This window comes from Somniosus microcephalus, chromosome 12 (assembly GCF_052327205.1).
Source record: "Somniosus microcephalus isolate GS21.2 chromosome 12, FLI_Smic_1.0, whole genome shotgun sequence".
NCBI lineage: Eukaryota > Metazoa > Chordata > Chondrichthyes > Squaliformes > Somniosidae > Somniosus > Somniosus microcephalus.
This window is the reverse complement of record NC_140998.1, coordinates 789634-812340: the sequence shown is the minus strand read 5'-3', so window position 1 is coordinate 812340 and position 22707 is coordinate 789634. Positions and strand designations below refer to the sequence as shown.

Sequence of the window (22707 nt, the reverse complement as noted above, 5' to 3'; positions counted from 1 at the left end):
TTGCCGTTCAGATAATAATCTGCCTTCCTGTTTTTGCCACCAAAGTGGATAACCTCACATTTATCTACATTATACTGCATCTGCCATACATCTGTCCAATCACCCAACCTGTCCAAATCATACTGGAGTTTCTCAGCATCCTCCGAGATTTAGGACACTAAAAATATCCCAACACTGGACAAACGGGGCAATGGGGGGTGGGGGGAAAGAGGAGCTAAACACGATTAAAATCACTAAGGGGATGGTACTCAGTAAAATAATGGGACTTAAGGCAGATAAATCCCCTGGACCTGATGGCCTACATCCTAGGGTCTTGAGAGAAGTGGCGGTAGGGATTGTGGATGCATTGGTGATTATTTTCCAGAACTCCCTGGACTCAGGAAAGGTCCCGGCAGATTGGAAAACTGCTAATGTAACACCCTTATTTAAGCAGGGACGTAGACAAAAAGCTGGAAACTATAGATCAGTTAGCCTAACATCTGTGGTTGGCAAAATGTTGGAGTCCATTATTAAGGAAACAGTAACAGAGCATTTGGATAAACATAATTTAATAGGACAGAGTCAGCATGGTTTTATGAAGGGGAAGTCATGTTTGACAAATTTGCTCGAATTCTTTGAGGATGTAACATACAGGGTGGATAAAGGGGAACCAGTGGATGTAGTGTATTTGGACTTCCAAAAGGCATTTGACATGGTTCCACACAAAAGATTACTGATCAAGATAAGAAATCACAGGATTGGGGGTAATATACTGGCATGGGTGGAAGATTGGCTATCTAACAGAAAACAAAGAGTTGGGATAAATGGTTCATTCTCGGGCTGGCAATCAGTAACTAGTGGTGTTCCGCAGGGGTCAGTGCTGGGACCCCAACTCTTTACAATCTATATTAACTGTTAGATCCGTGTATTTTGATGTTGTGTGTCCTTCAATAACTAGACACGAGACTGCAGGGAACAATCAACAGGTATTTACTGGATGAGGGTTACTCTAAAACTAAACGTACAGATCCCTACTCAGGGTTTATATACAGGTGTGGTCACTGCCGGTACTACAGTATACAGGAGCTGTAAAAAGTACTTCTCCCCTTAAAGGTACATACACTACAATTCCTCCCCTTTTAGATTGACAGTACCATAACATTCATTTAACAATTAACACTTTTAACATGCACATTAACTGAAAATAGTCCATTTATAAATTCAGTCTTTGGGGCGGCTTCCTGATCCTTTCTGGATAGCGCCTTCCCTGAGTCTCTTGTTCTGGGTTCGGAAGCCCCCTGTCGTCAGTTGATTCATCAGCTTCCGATGCTACTGTTTCTGGGGTAGATGCTACCTGTATGTCAGGTTCATCACCAGGTGCGTGAGCCATGGGGTTGACTCGTTCCTGTGACTCTAGGATCTGGTCGACATGGCGTCTCACAATGTTCTCCCCAACATCCACTGTGTACATTAGTGGCCCCTGCCGTGTGCATATCGTTCCTGGTTGCCATTTCTCTGTTCGGTAGTCGCGGGCCAAGACTGGTTGCCCTACATTGAAGCTCCTTGTCGGCTTCTCATTGATGTGCTGGAATTGTTTATTCTCAACATCTCTTCGTACATTTGGTCTGAGCAAATCCAGACGAGATCTCAACCTTCAGTTAAAGAACATCATGGCCAGGGTCTGGTTGGTGACTGCATGTGTCGCATTTCTGTAGGCGAACAGGAAATTGTCCACCTTATGCTGCAGTGGAATGTCGTCATCGCACATGGCCCTTACTGCTTTCTTAAAGGTTTGTACAAACCTCTCAGCCAATCCATTTGTGGCTGGATGATACGGGGCAGATGTGTAATGCCTTACCCCATTCCTTTTCATGAATCTTCAAAACTCTTCGGACACTAACTGTGGTCCGTTATCAGAGCAAATCTGCTCTGGCAAGCCGTTCCTGGCAAATATGGTCCGTAGGACTGCAATAGTTTTCTCCGTGGTGGTGGACGACATTTTGATCACCTCAGGCCATTTCGAGTGCGCATCCACGGCTATTAGAAACATTGAGTCCATGAATGGACCAGCAAAATCAATATGCACCCGTTGCCATGGAGATGAGGGCCACTCCCATGGGTGTAGAGGGGCATGTGGTGGTGCATTTTGGACCTTCTGGCATCCTGAACAGCTCTTTGTCAGGTCCTCGATTTGCTGATCGAACCCCGGCCACCACACACAAGCCCTAGCAAGGCTTTTCATTTTCACCCCTCCCAGATGGCCTTCGTGAAGCTCATTTAGCACTCTCTCCCTTAACTTGGGTGGAATTACCACTCGGGATCCACACATCAAGGTCCCCTGGCATACTGACAGCTGTTCTCTTCTGGATGAGAATGCTGGCAACAGTGAGTCGCCATGTGTTGGCCATCCCTTCACCGTCAAGTCATATACCCGAGACAGTGTCGGGTCATTTCGGGTCTCCTTCTCTATATCAGCGTTAGTTACTGGCAAGCGTTCAATTATAGTCGAATAAAATATTTCGACAGGGTCCACTGCTGGTGCTTCCTCCGCAGTAGGCAGCGGCAGGCGTGATAGCCCATCAGCGTTTCCATGCTGTTTCGTGTCCTTATACTCGATTTCATATTGGTTCGCCCCTAGAAAAAGGGACCATCTTTATAGCCGTTGCGCAGTCATCACCGGCACACCCTTCTTTGGATTAAAGATGGAGACAAGTGATTGGTGATCAGTCAGCAAGGTGAACTTCTGCCCGTGCAGATAGTGGTTGAACTTTATCACTCCCCACACTAGGCTGAGGGCCTCCCTGTCAATCTGGGCGTAGTTACGCTCAGCTGAAGGTAGTGACCGAGACGCAAAGGCTACTGGCCTCTCCGAGCCGTTCGGGAACTTGTGCGACAGCACTGCTCCAATGCCATAGGGTGATGCATCACACGCCAACCGAATTGGTAGTGCTGGGTTGAAATGAGCCAACACCTCTTTTGATGTGATCAATTCTTTGCACTTCTGGAAAGCTCGTTCACATTCGTCATTCCACTTCCATGGTACCCCCGTTTGCAGTAGGGTGTTCAGTGGGTGTAGTACTGTAGACAAATTCGGCAAGAACTTATGGTAGTAGTTCACCAGCCCGAGGAACGACCTCAGTTGTGACACATTTTCCGGTGCTGGAGCCTTGACTACTGTCTCAATCTTTTCAGGGGACTTATGTAACCCCAATTCATCAATAACGTGGCCACAATACGAGATCTGCTTCTGGAAAAACTCGCATTTGTGGCGATTTGCTCGGAGCCCATATTCCTTCAATCTAGTGAGCACCTGCTCCAGGTTGGCAAGGTGAGCACTGTCATTTTCGCCCGTGACCAGGATGTCGTCCAAATAACACTGGGTCCCTGGAATCCCTTGCAGGACTTGATCCATTGCCCTTTGCCAAATAGCCGGAGCTGATGCTACCCCGAACACCAGCCGGTTGTATTGGTAGAGACCTTTATGAGTGTTGATCGTGAGGTAGTTTTGAGGCTTCTTCTACCTCCATTTGCAGGTACACCTGGGCCAGATCAATCTTAGTGAAGCGTTTCCCTCCAGCTAGCGAGGCGAAAATATCTTCAATCCGTGGAAGTGGATATTGTACCGTGTGAAGGACTGGGTTCACTGTCACCTTAAAGTCCCCACAGATGCGAACCTTCTTTGGTTCCCCAGGCGTATTACTCAACGACCTCATTACAGGAACGATGGGTGTAGCCCACTCGCTCCAGTCCACTTTGGACAGTACTCCTGAACATTCCAAACCTTCCAGCTCTGCTTCGACGGCTGGGCGAATCGCATAAGGCACTGGTCTGGCCTTAAAAAACTTTGGGCTTGCATTTTCCTCTATTTTGATCGTCGCTGTTATTCCTTTTAGTGTTCCGAGTCCCTCCTGGAACACTTCCTGTGCGTCAGTTAGCATTTTGACAGTCATCCAGGTGTGACGTCGTCATCCTTTTTGGCATCTACAGTCAGTGCTTGTATGGAATGCCAATCTAGCTGTATCTTCCGAATCCATTTTCGTCCTAGTAGTGGTGGTCCTCCATCTGGCAATACATATAGGTCCATTTTTGGTGATTCCTTACCGTTATATACAACGTTCACCCTTATTTTTCCTTTGGGGTAGACTTTTTGCCCCGTGTACGTCTTCAAGACAATCTCTGTATCTCTCAAGGGTATATGTGAGAATAGCCGCTTGTAGTCCCTTCGGTTTATGACCGTTAGGGCTGATCCTGTGTCCAATTCCATTTTCACTTGGACTCCAGCTATCTTGAGCGTGACCCAGTTAGGTAATCCTCCATTTGGATCACCTTATGTAGTTTCAGACAACCCAGCTCCTTGCTTCCGGAGTCTATCACTTTTCTGTTCGTCTGAACTACTCTCCGTCACCTTATGTACCTTCTTGTACTTCTCCTGTGGAGATTTCTTGCTGCTGGTTTTCTTTCCCGACCTGCAGACTCTTGCTATGTGTCCTATTTTTCCACACTGTCTGCACACTTCGTCCTTGAACCAGCAATCATTATGGTCGTGTGTTGTTCTGCCGCAGCGATAGCACTTCACTGTTCCGTATGACATTTCATTTGTGCCATATTCTTGCGATCTTCCATTGTATCTCTGCAGCGCCCCGTGCGGCTGCTTCGTGTGATACTGCCATGCTGAAAGCCTTGTCCAGCGTAAGATCCTTTTCTGAAAGAAGCCGTTTCTGGGTTCCTTCACTTTGAAGCCCACACACAAGCTTGTCCCTTAAAGTATCTGCTAGTCCCGTTCCAAACTGGCAGTGTTTCGATAGCTTGCGCAGTTCCGTTAAATACTCAGCATTACTTTCGTCTTTATGCTGGTTCCTTTTGCGAAACTTAAATCTTTCTGCTATCAGCAGCGGTGTGGGGTTTAAGTGGTTCTGTAGGATTGACACTGTTTCCAAAATCCTTTTCCACTGGCTTCTCTGGGGTTACTAGGTTTCGCAGTAAGCCATACGTTTTTGCACCCATGGAATTCAACAATACCAGCGCTTTCCTCTCATCTGGCACTTCATTTGCCTTGCAGTACACTTCTATGCGTTCGACATGTCGTCCAATCTTCGACTTCATTGTCGAACGCTGTGATACTGCCACTCTTCGGCATCCCTGGGTGTGGTTAGACTGGCTTAAAATGGCGTTTTCCCACGCTTTCCCTTCTTCTGGCGGCTCAAAATGGCGTTTAGCTCTCTTCTCCGCTGCGGCTGCTCAGCCCTTGAACACCGGCTGCACTCTGCGCGTTTCCCTTTCTTCCCTGCTGACGCTGCTTGCCCCTTGAACACCGACTGCGCTCTGCGCGTTTTCCTTCGCGCCTCTCTCTCTCTTCTCCCGACGCCGTTCGGTCCTGAACACCGGCTGCGCCCTGTGCGCTCTACCCTCTCTCTTCTCCCGTCGACGCTGCTCGGCCTTTTCTGTGCCGTCGGTCGGCTCTAGCCGCCGCTGTCCGGGAAGGGTCTGCGCCGTAACTGTTGCCAGCCCGTTTCACTGGACCACCGTGACTGGAGAACCAAGCCCAGCTGTCAACAGCCTCCCCTGCAATGCTCAAATCTCCGCTGGATGACTGGGCGGTTGCTCGTGGTCAACGCCCGTGCTTCTGGCCTCAACTTTCTTCCACTGTTCTCCAGGAGCGAATCCCTGGGAGGTAATGCAGAGTTGCAGGTAGGTTCGAATCTGCCTCGTCGCCAATGTTAGATCCGTGTATTTTGATGTTGTGTGTCCTTCAATAACTGGACACGAGACTGCAGGGAACAATCAACAGGTATTTACTGGATGAGGGTTACTCTAAAACTAAACGTACAGATCCCTACTCAGGGTTTATATACAGGTGTGGTCACTGCCGGTACTACAGTATACAGGAGCTGTAAAAAGTACTTCCCCCCCCTTAAAGGTACATACACTACATTAACGATTTGGAGGAAGGGACCGAGTGCAACATATCCAAGTTTGCTGACGATACAAAGATGGGAGGGAAAGCAGTGAGTGAGGAGGACATAAAAAACCTGCAAAAGGACATAGACAGGCTAAGTGAGTGGGCAGAGATTTGGCAGATGCAATATGTTGGAAAGTGTGAGGTTATGCACTTTGGCAGAAAAAATCAAAGAGCAAGTTATTATCTAAATGGAGAGAAACTGCAAAGTGCTACAGTACAAAGGGATCTGGGGGTCCTGGTGCATGAAACACAAAAAGTTAGTATGCAGGTACAGCAGGTGATCAGGAAGGCCAATGGAATCTTGGCTTTTATTGCAAAGGGGATGGAGTATAAAAACAGGGAAGTCTTGCTGCAGTTATACAGGGTATTGGTGAGGCCACACCTGGAATACTGCATGCAGTTTTGGTTTCCATATTTAAGAAAAGATATACTTGCTCTCGAGGCGGTTCAGAGAAGGTTCACTCGGTTGATTCCAGAGATGAGGGGGTTGATGTATGAGGAAAGGTTGAGTAGGTTGGGACTCTACTCATTGGAATTCAGATGAATGAGAGGCGATCTTATCGAAACATACAAGATTGTGAGGGGGCTTGATCGGGTGGATGCGGGGAGGATGTTTCCACTGATGGGTGAGACTAGAGCTAGGGGGCATAATCTAAGAATAAGGGGCTGCCCTTTCAAAACTGAGATGAGGAGAAACTTCTTCACTCAGAGGGTAGTAAATCTATGGAATTTGCTACCCCAGAGAGCTGCGGAAGCTGCAACATTAAATAAATTTAAAATGGAGATAGAGAGTTTCCTAGCAGATAAGGGAATTAGGGGTTACGGGGAGAGGACAGGGAAGTGGACGTGAGTCTAGATTCGGAACAGCCATGATCCTATTGAATGGCGGAGCAGGCCCGAGGGGCCGTACGGCCTACTCCTACTTCTTATGTTCTTATGTTATGTTCTCACAGCATACACACCCACCCAGCTTTGTCTCGTCTGCAAACTTGGAGATATTACATCTAGTTCCTCGTCTAGATCATTAATATATATTGTGAATAGCTGGGGTCCTAGCACTGATCCCTGCAGCATCCCACTAGTCACTGCCTGCCACTCGGAAAAAGAGCCATTTATTCCAACTCTTTGCTTCCTGTCTGCCAGACAGTTCTTTATCCAAGTCAGTACCTTGCCCCCAATCCCATGTGCTTTAACTTTACACGCTAACCTCTTATGCGGGACCTTATCGAAAGCCTTCTGAAAGTCCAAATACACCACATCCACTGGTTCTCCCTTATCTATTCTACCAGTTGCATCCTCAAAAAATTCCAGTAGATTAGTCAAGCACGATTTACCTTTTGTAAATCCATGTTGACTTTGTCCGATCCTGTCACTGTTTTCCAAGTGCTCTGCTATTACATCTTTTATAATGGACTCTAGCATTTTCCCCACTACCGATGTCAGGCTTACCAGTCTATAATTCCCCGTTTTCTCTCTACCACCTTTTTTGAACAGTGGGGTAACATTAGCTACCCTCTAATCCATGGGAACTGTTCCAGAGTCTGTAGAATTTTGGAAGATGACCAGCAATGCATCTACTATTTTTAGGGCCACTTCCTTAAGTACCCTAGGATGTAGATTATCAGGCCCTGGGGATTTATCGGCCTTCAATCCTGTCAATTTCCTTAACACCATTTCCCTACAAATACTGATTTCATTCAATTCCTCCCTCTCATTAGACCCTATGTTCCCTGACATCTCTGGGAGGTTATTTGTGTCCTCCTTGGTGAAGACAGAAGCAAAGTATGTATTTAGTTGGTCTGCCATTTCTTTGATCCCCATTATAAATTCCCCTGATTCTGACTGCAAGGGACCAACGCTTGATTTTACCAATCTTTTTCTCTTCACATATCTACAGAAGCTTTTACAGTCAGTTTTTATGTTCCCTGCAAGCTTACTCTCATACTCTATTTCCCCCCCTCTTAATTAATCCCTTTGTCCTCCTTTGCTGAATCCTAAACTGTTCCCAATCCTCAGGTTTGCTGCTTTTTCTGGCCAATTTATATGTCCTCTCCTTGGATCTTATGCTATCCCTAATTTCCCTTGTTAGCCACGGTTGAGTCACCTTTTTTGCTTTATTTTTATGCCAAACAGGGATGAGCAAATTCTGTAGTTCACCCATGCAATCTTTAAATGTTTGCCATTGCCTATCCACCATCAACCCTTTAAGTAACGTTCCCCAATCAATCCAACCCAACTCGCGCCTCATACCATCTGGGAGGAGATAAAAAGCAGCAAGTGGACCTGAATTAAAGCAGTGGTGATAGGATAAAGAGCAGCCCGAGAGTGGACCTGAAGTAAAGCAGCGGCGAGAGGATAAAGAGCGGTCCGAGAGCGGACCTGAAATAAGGCAGAGGCGAGAGGATAAAGAGCGGTCCGAGAGCGGACCTGAATTAAACCAGCGGCAGTGCGAGGCACCGATTCAAAAACAAGGTTAAAGAGTGACGTCACAGGAGAGCAGGTAGGTGATTGGTTGGTGAGTATTACAGCTCTTTTTTGCTCTCTAAGTTAGGGAAAGGGGTTAAATTAAGAGCTGAGAAACTGTACCTCACTAGTACTTATTAAAATAATTTAAACAAAATAAAATAAATAAAACTAAAATATCAATTGAATAAAATGTTCAACTAATTAATTAACAAATCAAGGTTAGAGATGGCAGGGCAGGTGGTGTGTTGTAACTGCAGCATGTGGGAGTTTGTGGAGAGCATCGCGATCCCGAGCAACCACATCTGCGGTAAGTGTCTGCAACTCGAGGAACTGTGGCTCAGAATTGTGGAGCTGGAGTCCGAGCTGCAGACATTGCGATGCATCAGGGAGGGGGAGTTTTACCTGGACACTTTGTTCCAAGAGGCAGTCACACCCTTTAGGTTAAGTACAGGTGCAACCCCGGTAATCCGGAACCCGACGGTCCGGCACGAGGAAGGTCCCGCTGTCACATTCCCTCCCTGGGATGGGTCCGGCTCGGGTCCTGGGACCGCCGCCGGGTCAGGATCAGCGCCTGGACCGCGTAGCATCACCGACGGCTCGGCGGAGCGATGGAGCCCGAGCCGCCCGTGGGCAACAGGGGCACAGGGAGGGCAGCAGCAGGAAGAGAAGGAGGTAGTGGTGGTGTTTGTGGTGACTTTCGACACCTTCAATGGTTCGGAATTTTACCGGCATGATCCCGAGGGTGCCGGATTACCGCCTCCCCTCTCCACCCCTCCTACCGTCCCCCGCAAACCCCCTCGCCCCACACCCGCCGCACGCCCCACACACGCTCCCCGCTCCACACACGCCCACACAATACGGCCCCACCCCACAACACGCCTCCACTCCCCCCGCACTCACCAGACGTGCCGGGGCTCGGCCAGTCGGTAGAAGCGGCTGAGGAATGACAGCGCGCTCACCAGCAGGAGGAGGCCCTGCGCCCCGAGCCCGCCAACCCCGCCCGCCAGCGGCCACCCCGGCCCGTTGCTCGACTCCAGTTTGCAGCCCGGGCCCTCCGCCTCCCGCGGCCCCGAATCCTGACTTGACGCGACCTCTCCCGCAGACATGGCGCTGCCGCCGCTTCCCGGGCAACCGGAGCAGTGCCACTGGGCATGCGCGGTGACCAACGCCCCGCCCACCGGCTCAACCAATCAGTGGGCAGCAAGGTGGCAGGCTGGACCGTGATTGGGTGCCCGGCAACGCCCCGCCCCGCCCCGGCCAACGCAGCGCGGTAACCGGGTGATTGGCAGGCGGCGGACCGGACCGGGCCGGGCAGCAGAAAAGCCCGAGAGAGGCGGCGGAGAGCGGGCTGGGTGAGGCTGAGAGGGGCGACGGGCAGGAGGAGGTGAGGCTAGGGCCATGTCCCAGACCCGTCACTGTCCCGGCGGGTGTCTGTGCCGCCCTGAGGAGCGGCCTTTCCCGCAGGCCCAGGACTCCCAGCGCAGGGGGGAGCGGGGCTGCGGGGGACCCCTGGGCTGTGGGGGAGCGGGGGACCCCCGGGCTGTGGGGGAGCGGGGTTCAGGGCTGTGGGGGAGCGGGGGACCCCCGGGCTGTGGGGGAGCGGGGGACCCCCGGGCTGTGGGGGAGCGGGGGACCCCCGGGCTGTGGGGGAGCGGGGGACCCCCGGGCTGTGGGGGAGCGGGGGACCCCCGGGCTGTGGGGGAGCGGGGGACCCCCGGGCTGTGGGGGAGCGGGGGACCCCTGGGCTGTGGGGGAGCGGGGGACCCCTGGGCTGTGAGGGAGCGGGGTTCAGGGCTGTGGGGGAGCGGGGGACCCCCGGGCTGTGGAGGAGCGGGGGACCCCCGGGCTGTGGGGGAGCGGGGTTCAGGGCTGTGGGGGAGCGGGGGACCCCCGGGCTGTGGGGGAGCGGGGGACCCCCGGGCTGTGGGGGAGCGGGGGACCCCTGGGCTGTGGGGGAGCGGGGGACCCCTGGGCTGTGGGGGAGCGGGGTTCAGGGCTGTGGGGGAGCGGGGGACCCCCGGGCTGTGGGGGAGCGGGGGACCCCCGGGCTGTGGGGGAGCGGGGGACCCCCGGGCTGTGGGGGAGCGGGGGACCCCCGGGCTGTGGGGGAGCGGGGGACCCCCGGGCTGTGGAGGAGCGGGGTTCAGGGCTGTGGGGGAGCGGGGGACCCCCGGGCTGTGGGGGAGCGGGGGACCCCCGGGCTGTGGGGGAGCGGGGGACCCCCGGGCTGTGGGGGAGCGGGGGACCCCTGGGCTGTGGGGGAGCGGGGGACCCCTGGGCTGTGGGGGAGCGGGGTTCAGGGCTGTGGGGGAGCGGGGGACCCCCGGGCTGTGGGGGAGCGGGGGACCCCCGGGCTGTGGGGGAGCGGGGGACCCCCGGGCTGTGGGGGAGCGGGGGACCCCCGGGCTGTGGGGGAGCGGGGTTCAGGGCTGTGGGGGAGCGGGGGACCCCCGGGCTGTGGAGGAGCGGGGGACCCCTGGGCTGTGGGGGAGCGGGGTTCAGGGCTGTGGGGGAGCGGGGGACCCCCGGGCTGTGGGGGAGCGGGGGACCCCCGGGCTGTGGGGGAGCGGGGGACCCCCGGGCTGTGGGGGAGCGGGGTTCAGGGCTGTGGGGGAGCGGGGGACCCCCGGGCTGTGGGGGAGCGGGGGACCCCTGGGCTGTGGGGGAGCGGGGTTCAGGGCTGTGGGGGAGCGGGGGACCCCCGGGCTGTGGAGGAGCGGGGGACCCCCGGGCTGTGGGGGAGCGGGGTTCAGGGCTGTGGGGGAGCGGGGGACCCCCGGGCTGTGGGGGAGCGGGGGACCCCCGGGCTGTGGGGGAGCGGGGTTCAGGGCTGTGGGGGAGCGGGGGACCCCCGGGCTGTGGAGGAGCGGGGGACCCCCGGGCTGTGGGGGAGCGGGGTTCAGGGCTGTGGGGGAGCGGGGGACCCCCGGGCTGTGGGGGAGCGGGGGACCCCCGGGCTGTGGGGGAGCGGGGTTCAGGGCTGTGGGGGAGCGGGGGACCCCCGGGCTGTGGGGGAGCGGGGGACCCCCGGGCTGTGGGGGAGCGGGGTTCAGGGCTGTGGGGGAGCGGGGGACCCCCGGGCTGTGGGGGAGCGGGGGACCCCCGGGCTGTGGGGGAGCGGGGTTCAGGGCTGTGGGGGAGCGGGGGACCCCCGGGCTGTGGGGGAGCGGGGGACCCCCGGGCTGTGGGGGAGCGGGGTTCAGGGCTGTGGGGGAGCGGGGGACCCCCGGGCTGTGGGGGAGCGGGGGACCCCCGGGCTGTGGGGGAGCGGGGGACCCCCGGGCTGTGGGGGAGCGGGGTTCAGGGCTGTGGGGGAGCGGGGGCCCCCCGGGCTGTGGAGGAGCGGGGAACCCCTGGGCTGTGGGGGAGCGGGGTTCAGGGCTGTGGGGGAGCGGGGGACCCCCGGGCTGTGGGGGAGCGGGGGACCCCCGGGCTGTGGGGGAGCGGGGGACCCCTGGGCTGTGGGGGAGCGGGGTTCAGGGCTGTGGGGGAGCGGGGGCCCCCCGGGCTGTCGGCCCCGGGCAGGGGGACCAGCTGGAACCGCTCTCTGATTCTTTATTTCTCCCATGTCTGGTTGCAGCTCCAGCAGCAGCGATGAGCCGGCAGGAGGCAGCGGGAGCATTCCAAACATCCTGTGCAGAGGCGGAGTGCTGGATGTTGAGGATCCAGCAACGACTCCAGGCCAGCGACAATGTGCATGGACCAAAGGCTGCTCTGGAGGCCAGGCTGAGGGAGACCGAGGTGAGGAGAGCTGGTTGGGCAGAAAGCTCTGCCTTCTCTAGTGGCTGACATGGTGTGTGGGGGGAGAGGTGCCGAGTGTGTCATCGAATCACAGAAAGCTATAGCACAGGAGGAGGCCATTTGGCCCATCGTGTCCGTGCCGGCCGACAAAGAGCTATCCAGCCTAATCCCACTTCCCGGCTCTTGGTCCTTTGCCCTGCAGGTTAGAGCATCCCAAGTGCACATCCAAGTACTTTTTAAATGTGGTGAGAGTTTCTGCCTCACCCACCCTTTCAGGCACAGAGTTCCAGACCCCCACTACCCTCTGGGTGAAGAAATTTCTTTAATTTCCCCTCTAAACCTCTGACCAATTACTTTAAATCTATGTCCCCTGGTTATTGACCCCTCTGCTAAGGGAAATAGATCCTCCTCATCCACTCTAGGCCCCATATAATTTTATACACCTCAATTAGGTCTCCCCTCAGCCTCCTCTGTTCCAAAGAAAACAACCCCAGCCTCTCCAATCTTTCCTCATAGCTAAAATTCCCCAGCCCAGGCAACATCCTCGTAAATCTCCTCTGCACCCTCTCCAGTGCAATCGCATCCTTCCTGTAATGTAGTGACCAAAACTGCACGCAGTTTTCTGGCTGAAGTCTTAACTACTGTTTTATACAGTTGAAGCATAACCTCCCTGCTCTTGTATTCTATGCCTCAGCTAATAAAGGCAATTATCCCGTATGCCTTCTTAACCACCTTATCTACCTGTCCTGCTACATTCAGGGATCTGTGGACATGCACTCCGAGGTCCCTCTGATCTTCTGCACTTCTCAGTAGCCCTCCTGAAATGCATTACCTTACACTTCTCCAGATTGAATTTCATTTGCCACTGTTCTGCCCACCAGACCAGTCCATTGATAGCTTCCTTTCTTCATTATCAACCACACATAGAAGATAGGAGCAGGAGTAGGCCATTTGGCCCCTCGAGCCTGCTCCGCCATTTAATGAGATCATGGCTGATCATCCAAACTCTGTACCCTGTCCCTGCCTTCTCCCCATATCCCTTGATCTGTTTAGCCTTAAGAAATATATCTAACTCCTTCTTGAATATATCTAATGAATTGGCCTCAACTGCCTTCTGCGGTAGAGAATTCCTCATGTTCACCACTCTCTGGGTGAAGAAATTCCTCCTCATCTCTGTCTTAAATGGCTTACCCCTTATCTTTAGACTGTGACCCCTGGTTCTGGGCTCCCCCGCCATTGGGAACATCCTTCCTGCATCTAGTCTGTCCAGTCCTGTTAGAATTTTATAAGTTTCAATGAGATCCCCTCTCATTCATTCTTCTAAACTCCAGCGACTATAAGCCCAATCGACCCAATCTCTCCTCATATGTCATTCCTGCCATCCCAGGTATCAGTCTGGTGAATCTCCAGTATGATTTGGACAGGTTGGGTGATTGGGCAGATGTATAGCCAATGCAGTATAATGTGGATAAATGCGAGGTTATCCACTTTGGTGGCAAAAACAGGAAGGCAGATTATTATCTGAACGGCAATAGATTGGGAGAGGAGGAAGTGCAACGAGACCTGGGTGTCCTTGTGTACCAGTCGCTGAAGGTAAGCATGCAGGTGCAGCAGGTGGTTAAGAAGGCAAATGGTATGTTGGCCTTCGTAGCGCGAGGGTTTGAGTACAGGAAAAAGGATGTCTTGCTGCAGTTGTACAGGGCCTTGGTGAGACCACACCTTGAGTATTGTGTGCAGTTTTGGTCACCTTATCTGAGGAAGGATGTTCTTGCCATGGAGGGAGTGCAGCGAAGATTCACCAGACTGATACCTGGGATGGCAGGAATGACGTATGAGGAGATATTGGGTCGATTGGGCTTATACTCGCTGGAGTTCAGAAGAATGAGAGGGAATCTCATTGAAACTTATAAAATTCTAACAGGACTAGACAGACTAGATGCAGAAAGGATGTTCCCGATGGCCGGGGAGTCCAGAACCAGGGGTCACAGTCTAAGGATAAGGGGTAAGCCATTTAGGACAGAGATGAGGAGGAATTTCTTCACCCAGAGTGGTGAACCTGTGGAATTCTCTACCACAGAAGGCAGTGGAGGCCAATTCATTAAATATATTCAAGAAGGAGTTAGATATATTTCTTAAGGCTGAAGGGATCAAGGGATATGGGGAGAAGGCAGGGACAGGGTACTGAATTTGGATGATCAGCCATGATCGCATTGAATGGCAGAGCAGGCTCGAGGGGCCGAATGGCCTACTCCTGCTCCTATCTTCTATGTTTCTAATTGTGTCCTCCTTTGTGAAGACAGAACCAAAGTATGTATTTAATTTGTCTGCCATTTCTTTGTTCCCCATTATAAATTCCCCTGATTCTGACTGCAAGGGACCTACACTTGACTTCACCAATCTTTTTCTCTTCACATATCTATGGAAGCTTTTACAGTCAGTTTTTATGTTCCCTGAAAGCTTACTCTCATACTCTATTTCCCCCCCTCTTAATTAATTCCTTTGTCCTCCTTTGCTGAATCCTAAACTGCTCCCAATCCTCAGGTTTACTGCTTTTTCTGGCCAATTTATATGTCCTCTCCGTGGATCTTATGCTATCCCTAATTTCCCTTGTTCGCTATGGTTGAGTCACTTTTTTTTCTTTTTATGCCAAACAGGAATGAACAAATTCTGTAGTTCATCCATGTGATCTTTGAATGTTTGCCGTTGCCTTTCCACCGTCAACCCTTTGAGTAACATTCCCCAATCAATCCTACCCAACTCGCGCCTCATACCATCGTAGTTTCCTTTATTCAAATTCAGGTCCCTAGTCTGAGTCAACTACTTCACTCTCCATCTTAATGAAGAATACTATGATTATTCTGCCCCAAGGGGCCTCGCACAACAAGATTGCTAATTAATCCTTTCTCATTACATAATACCCAGTCTGGTCTCTAGTTGGTTCCTCGACATATTGGCCCAGGAAACCATCCCATAGAAACATAGGAGCAGGAGTAGGCCATTTGGCCCTTCGAGCCTGCTCCGCCATTCAATGAGATCATGGCTGATCATCCAAATTCAGTACCCTGTCCCTGCCTTCTCCCCATATCCCTTGATCCCTTTAGCCTTAAGAAATATATCCAACTCTTTTTTGAATATATTTAATGAACTGGCCTCCACCGCCCTCTGTGGCAGAGAATTCCACAGGTTCACCACTCTCTGGGTGAAGAAATTCCTCCTCATTCCAGTCCTAAATGGCTTACCCCTTATCCTTAGACTGTGACCCCTGGTTCTGGATTCCCTGGCCATCATAAACATCCTTCCTGCATCTAGTCTGTCCAGGCCTGATACAATTTTATAGGTTTCGATGAGATCCCCTCTCAATCTTCTAAACTCCCGTGAGTATAAGCCCAATCGACACAATCTCTCTTCATACGTCATTCCTGCCATCCCAGGGATCAGCCTGGTGAATCTTTGCTGCACTCCTTCCATGGCAAGAATGTCTTTCCTCAGGTAAGGCGACCAAAACTGCACACAATACTCAAGGTGCGGTCTCACCAAGGCCCTGTACAACTGTAGTAAGACATCCTTGTTCCTGTACTCGAACCCTCTCGCTACGAAGGCCAACATACCATTTGCCTTCTTAACCGCCTGCTGCACCTGCATGCTTACCTTCAGCGACTGGTGCACAAGAACACCCAGGTCTCTCTGCACTTCCCATTCTCCCAATCTATTGCCATTCAAATAATAATCTGCCTTCCTGTTTTTGCCACCAAAGTGGATAACCTCACATTTATCCTCATTATAGTGCATTTGCCATGTTTCTGCCCAATCTGTCCAAATCGTACTGGAGTTTCACGACATCCTCCTCACCGCTTACCCTCCCACCCAGCTTTGTGTCGTCTGCAAATTTGGAGATATTACATCCAATTCCCTCGTCCAGATCATTAATATATATTGTGAACAGCTGGGGTCCTAGGACCGATCCTTGCGGTTAGGGTTGCAAAGGGGTGGAAAGTTTCCGGTAAATTTCTGGAAATTTTCCACGGGAAGTTTAGCTTGGGAATTTTGCCCAAAAAAGCACATGCTAGCATAATATTGTTTTTTTTGTATTTCTTTTTTTTCCACAGGTCCTCTCTTAAAATTACTAACAGAGATGGAATCTTAATTATTAAGGAATTTCTTAATCAATATATGTTTATCTTCTTACTTGGCTTGTTTTAATAATTACAAGTTTTGTGTGTGACTGTGAACAAATGTGTCCTGATTGAGTGGATGAGCGATTAGCTCCCTCTATTTGTAATATTTGCATATCCAATTGTGATTGGCCTGCAGGCATCTGTAAGACTGCTATAGTTTTTTTAAGATCCAGGTTAGGGGTCCTGAGGGAAGTCATTTTGTTTTCTGCTGATGTTGTGATGATGCAGTAAGTAAATCAGACTTTATACCAAATAAACCAGTTACTTGTTGAACTCTTGTCCTTCAATTTAAAATATACAAAATAATACACTATTGGTGATGTAGCGTCGTGTGTGTACAGGTCATGCTTCCATCACATGGAGCATCAGCAAAAATGTACTCACCCTGTTGCAATCGTGCTGATCGACCGCAGTTCGACACAGAGATGAATGCCCTTTATTTCTCTGCATAGAACAATGCCACGTTTACCGTCGGATGTGTGGAAGCATTTTACCCCAGGCATTAAAGATGGAAAGACTGTGTACATGTGCAAACACTGTAGAAAGCCATATGTAAAGAATGCCACAAAGATGCAGCAGCATTTATCCAAATGCAACAACTTCACTCAAAGCTCACAGCAGTCAGCCCAGAGTTCCTCTGCTTCCATTCAAGAAGATGATGGTTCTCATTCAGCATCAGGCTCCCTATCATCAGCAACTCCTGGCCCACTTAGAAGATTCTTTGATACAATGGATAACCATAGCCAGAAGAATGCAGATGAGTGCCTTGCTCGAGCTGTATATGCAACAGGCTCACCCCTCATGCTCACAGCCAATGTGTACTGGAAGAGATTTTTCAATGTTATTCGCCCTGCATACTGTCCTCCCACCAGACATGCTTTGTCTACTTATTTGCTGGAGGCTGAGTATAACAGAGTCCAAGGAAAGCTCAAAGAAACGATAGCGATGGCAGACTGTGTTGCAGTTATCTCAGATGGGTGGTCAAATGTACGAGGGGAGGGCATCATAAACTACATCGTCTCCACTGCTCTCCCAGTGTTCTTCAAGAGCACAGACACGAAGGACAACAGACACACAGGCACATACATTGCTGATGAGCTGAAAGCGGTCATCAACGATCTTGGATCACAAAAGGTCTTTGCAGTAGTTACTGACAATGCTGCGAATATGAAGGCTGCTTGGGCTCAAGTGGAGGAGGCCTACCCTCATATTACGTCTATTGGGTGCGCAGCTCATGGGCTTAACCTGCTCCTCAAGGACATCATGGGTTTGAGAACCATGGAAGCACTGTACAAGAGAGCCAAGCAAGTTGTTAAGTATGTCAGGGGAAAACAGGTAGTTGCAGCAACCTACAACTCCAAGCAAATGACAAAGAACAAGAACACCACACTGAAGCTGCCCAACAACACTAGATGGGGTGGTGTTGTCATAATGTACAACAGCCTTCTGGAGGGTAAGGAGTAGCTGCAAGAAATGGCAATATCCCAGTCTGGGGATATGGAAACCACCATCAAGAAAGTACTGCTGGATGATGTGTTTTGGGAGAGAGTGGTTAGCAGCCTTAAACTACTCTCACCAGTAGCATCTGCAATTGCTCAGATTGAAGGAGATGACGCTGTCTTGTCAGATGTTCTCAGGCTTTTTACTGATTTTAAAAGAACAAATCAGCATTGCCCTACCCACATCCCTGCTGCTCAAAGCAGAGGAGAAGGCAATTGTTCAATTCACACAGACGCGTCAAGAATTTTGTGTCAAGCCGATTCATGCTGCAGCATACATGCTGGACCCAAAGCATGTTGGGAGACCAATACTTTTCTGAAGAACAGATCAACAGCGCTTATAGTGCGATTTCTACCCTCTCAATCTGGATGTGGGCAAAGTTCTCTACCAAGCAAGGTCTTTGGAATGGGGATGGGATATGGGAATCATACAAGCATATCAGTGCACATACCTGGTGGAAGGGACTTTGTGCATCTGAGGCCCTGTCACCTATTGCATCGGTGATACTCCAAATCCCACCTTCATCAGCGGCCTCTGAACGAAACTGGTCACTTTTTGGGAATACGCATACAAAGGTGCGCAACAGGCTGACTAACAAGAGAGTGGAGAAACTGGTGGCTATCCGGGCGAACCTACAACTTATTGAGCCAGATACAGAAGTGTCCACCACACAGCTAGACACTGACACAGAGGAGGAAATGGACACGTCAGAGTCAGAGAATCAGGAGGAGCAATGAGGAGTAGAAGACTCAGAAGACTCATGAGTAGAAGACTCAAAGGGACAAAATAAGGATAAATTACAGGCTAAATAAGCTGACGCTCTTTATTTTATTTTAGATGGGTCTTTTTTGTGGGGGTTCAATAAAGTTCAAAATTATAACCTAAATAAAGTTTTGAAAGCCTGTTTTTATTTGTATGGAACAGTATGTCTATTTTGATGACAAAGGTAATATAAGGGTCAGAGACAAAAACCATCAGTGTGCAAAAAAACTCAAAATTCCCAAGGAAAGTTTCCTCTTTTTAAAAATTCCCAGAATTTTGCAACCCTACTTGCGGTACCCCACTAGTCACTGCCTGCCACTCGGAAAACGATGGCATTGTATCTCTCAACCTGTCCGTTTCCAATAGGATGATAGTGTCATTTTACTTGTGGCGATTCCCCCTTGGGATAGATAACTTTTGAGTTCACTTGACAGGAAGGAGGGACCCCGATCAGAGTGGATGAAATTGGCCATACTGCAAAGGGAAAAGACCTGATCGAGGCATTTGATCACTGTGGAAGTAAGCATATTGGGACAGGGGAAAGCAAAGGGAAAGCGTGAATATTCATCCACCATAATGAGCAAGTAGGTGTTTCGCGTTGAGGAAGGCAATGGCCCTTTAAAGTCAATGCTGAGCCGCTGCATAGGTTGTGCAGCGTGTATGAGTGAGCCATCCGACGGACGGTACAATTGCGGTTTTAATTCTGCGCAAATTCTACAAGTGGAGCATGTTCTTTTCGCATCTTCCGTAGAAAATGGGAGATTTTTAGATCGCACAAAGTGCAACATACGGGCAACGCCAGGATGGCACAAGGCAGTATGAAGATCCGTAAGAGTCGAAGTTGACATGGAAGAGCAGAATGCACTCGTGAGGCTATCTGGGGCCACATTCTCTTTGCTGGGTTGATGATGTATGGTGTAGCCAAAGGCGGCCAATTCCATCCTCCAGAGCTGTATTTTGTTATTCTTGACCTTAGTGCGTTTCCGGTTATCCAGCATAAAGGCCACCAACCGCTGATCAGTTATAAGCGTGAAATGGCGACGAGTGAGAAAATGACTCCATTTACGTACTGCTTCGCTGATAGCCATAGCCTCCTTCTCAACAGGAGGATAATGGAGCTCGCTACCCTGCAAAGTTCTGGACAGAAATGCAACAGGTCGACCACCTTGATTGAAGGTAGCAGAGATCGCCACCTCCGAGGCATTGCACTCGACCACAAAAGGCATATTTTCATCGATGGAACGAAGCGTGGCTTTTTCCAGCTGTCGCTTGAGGTCGAAAGCTGAAATAGCCGTTGCCTTCAACGGAAATGACTTTGCGCAAAGCAGGGGCTGGATCTTGTCGGAAAAGTGGGGTATCCACTTCGCATAATAGGCAAACATGCCGAGGGCCCGACAAAGAGAGCCGAGATTCATAGGAGAAGGGAGCTCCTGAAGCGGACGAAGTCGCTCCGGATCCGATTTGATGATACCATTGCCCACCCAGTAGCCAAGGATGTTGACTGATGGTACTAATTTCACAGATTTGGACTCATTTAAGGTTAAGTTGCAACGACGAAGAACGTCAAGAAATTTCTGGAGGTTGGCATCATGTTCCTTCTGGTCATGACCAGCAATGGTGATATTATCCAGATGTGGAAAAGTGTCCGTTAAGTTCTCCTGTTTGACTAGGCTGTCCATTGCCCGTTGAAAGACAGCCACCCCATTGGTGACCCCAAATGGAAGGCGACAAAACTGGTAAAGCCGACCATTGGCCTCAAAGGCCGTATACTTTTTGTCAGAATCCTTTAACGGTACTTGATGGTATGTGCTCTAAGTCAAAAGTTGGAAATACCCTGTAGTTGACAAGGTTATTGACCATGTCATCGATGCGTGGTAGTGGGTAGGCATCCAGGTCGGTATACTGGTTAATAGTTTGCAAGTAATCGATGCAAAGACATTTCTTGTGTTGCTTCAGAGGATTTTTAACAACGACGACTTGAGCCCGCCAGGAAGATGAACATGGCTCAATGATACTGTCGGCTAGAAGGCGAGATATTTCTGCCTCGATAAAGGATCGATCATCTTGACTGAAACGTCGTGATTTAGTGACTATGGGCTTACATCGGGCAGAAAGATTGGCAAACGAGGAGGGCTCGTCGAGGGAATGCTGTCGAAAGCACACAAAACAGTACTTTGGAAATAGTCAACTCCTGCTTTGACTCGAAAGTGAGTCTTTTGTGTTGTTTCTGGAAATCCTGTCCCAGGAGCACATCACTGTATAGGTTTTTGAGCACCCCAAACCGGGTGGGAAAAATAAGTGCGGCCATTGAGAATAAGGTCGACAAGACAAAAGCCGGAAGAGTTGGTCAGTGTCGTCGGAGCCATTGCAATTTCCCTGTCCGAGGGGTAAATACACAGTTTTAACATGCTGACAGCCTGCTCACTGATGAAGCTGTCAGAGCTACATGAGTCGATTAATGCACTCAAAATTTGTCCATTCACTGAAACCCTCGTGGCTGCATGGGACAGGCTTTGGGGAAAAACAGCTGTAACACTAGCAGTGGTTCTTGGGGGAGGAGCAGTTTTATAGATAGCAGCTGCAACACTAGTAGAGGCTCTTGACCAGCATACTTTTGTGGTAAACCACTGTTGTTATTGTTGCACACTGTTGTGTCTATGCATGCCTCAGCTGACTCCGCCCCTGGCTCCACCCACATGCCCGGGTATAAAGGTGACTGCTCTGCAGCCCCCTGCCCTTTTGGATACCAGGCTACCACGAGAGGCATGCTCTGTTCTTTGCTAATAAAAGCCTATTAATTAACTCTCTGTCTTTTATGAGGAATTGATACACTATCAATTTTATTAGCAAAACAAAATGTTGAATCTCGGTCCAAATACTGAACAGCAGGAGCTGCATCACCCGACGGCGCCAAACGCTGAGCAGCAGGAGCTGCTGCGAGCCCTCAGACCAACATGCCTGGACCTAGACCCCCAAGAAGCGGGTTCGGCGACCAAATTCGCACATTGGCTGCGTTGCTTCGAGGCTTACCTGCAAGCCTCAACTGTGACCCTGGACGAAAACAAGCTGGAAATCCTGGCCTCAAAAGTGAGCCACCAAGTTTATACAATAATCCAGGACGCGACGACCTACGCGGCGGCTATCGGTCTGCTAAAAGGGCAATACGCACGCCCGGTAAATACGGTCTATGCCAGGCACCTCTTAAGATCCCGCAGACAGCAGCCCGGGGAATCGGTGGAGGCTTTCCTACGGGTACTACGGATACTCGGCCGAGGCTGCGATTGCAAAGAAGTATCAGCCGCAGCACACACGGAGGGACTGATCCGAGATGCTTTCGTTGCGGGTCTAAGGTCCGACTACTCCCGGCAGAGACTGTTGGAAAAGGGAGAAATGGACCTGAGAAAGGCAGTGTCCCTCTCGCTCGACACGGCCCACAGGAATATGGACGCTTTCTCCCCTAACCGCTCCGCACCGTGGACGCCGCAACCTTGGGTCATGGGACCGCCACCTCCAACTGCTGCTGCGATGTCCAAGGCGCAGAAATGTTATTTTTGTGGTCAGGCAAAACACCCCAGAGCACGCTGCCCGGCGAGAAACGCTACCTGCTCCGGCTGCGGGAAGAAAGGACACTGTCAGTGCCTGCAAAGGTAAAACTGCTAACGCCAGCAGCGCCGCGTGCGAACCGTGGGGGCAGCCATCTTGTCCGCCATCTTGGGCTCCCCCAGCCGCGTGGGGATCGGGATCATGGGCGCCGCCATTTTGTCCGCCATCTTGGACGTCTCCAACCTCAATCACGGGGGACCCGGACTCGACCACCGCCTCATCTGACGATCACGTCGACTTGCTTGACCATACGCTGGCCTCCGTGACGCTGGACCAATCTCTCCCTCATCAACTGTCCAGGTCCATGATGGACATTACGGTAAACGGCCGCGCCACTACCTGCCTTTTTGACCGGGAGCACAGAGAGCTTTATCCACCCCGACACGGTGCGCAGTTACTCTCTCCCGGTCCTGCCGACGCGCCATCGGATCTCTATGGCTTCCAAAGCCCAGTCAGCGGATGTCGGTGGCTACTGTGTAGTGACCCTTTCAGTACGGGGCACAGAATACAAACATTTTAAAC

The 22707-nt window shown here is 51.2% G+C and overlaps 2 protein-coding genes across 5 annotated transcripts in view; one reads left to right on the top strand and one right to left on the bottom strand.

Moving 5' to 3' along the window:
- The window catches only part of pomt2 (protein-O-mannosyltransferase 2), a 242484-nt gene extending 232932 nt beyond the window's left edge, over positions 1-9552 (bottom strand). The window contains exon 1 of the mRNA XM_086002508.1: positions 9305-9552. Within this exon, the coding sequence (XP_085858634.1) occupies positions 9305-9510 (206 nt within the window). The 5' untranslated portion in view covers positions 9511-9552. The remainder of the gene's footprint in view (positions 1-9304) is intronic.
- Positions 9553-9638: 86 nt separating this feature from the next.
- syne3 (spectrin repeat containing, nuclear envelope family member 3) overlaps positions 9639-22707 on the top strand; it is a 156751-nt gene continuing 143682 nt past the window's right edge. For 2 of the 4 annotated variants that reach the window (XM_086002506.1, XM_086002504.1), the window contains exons 1-2: positions 9642-9788; positions 11985-12145. In XM_086002506.1, coding sequence (XP_085858632.1) covers positions 11999-12145 — 147 coding nt within the window. In that variant the 5' untranslated portion in view covers positions 9642-9788; positions 11985-11998. Of the gene's footprint in view, positions 9789-11984; positions 12146-22707 lie in introns of all 4 variants that reach the window. The other 2 variants (XM_086002507.1, XM_086002505.1) reach the window with 2 other exon arrangements.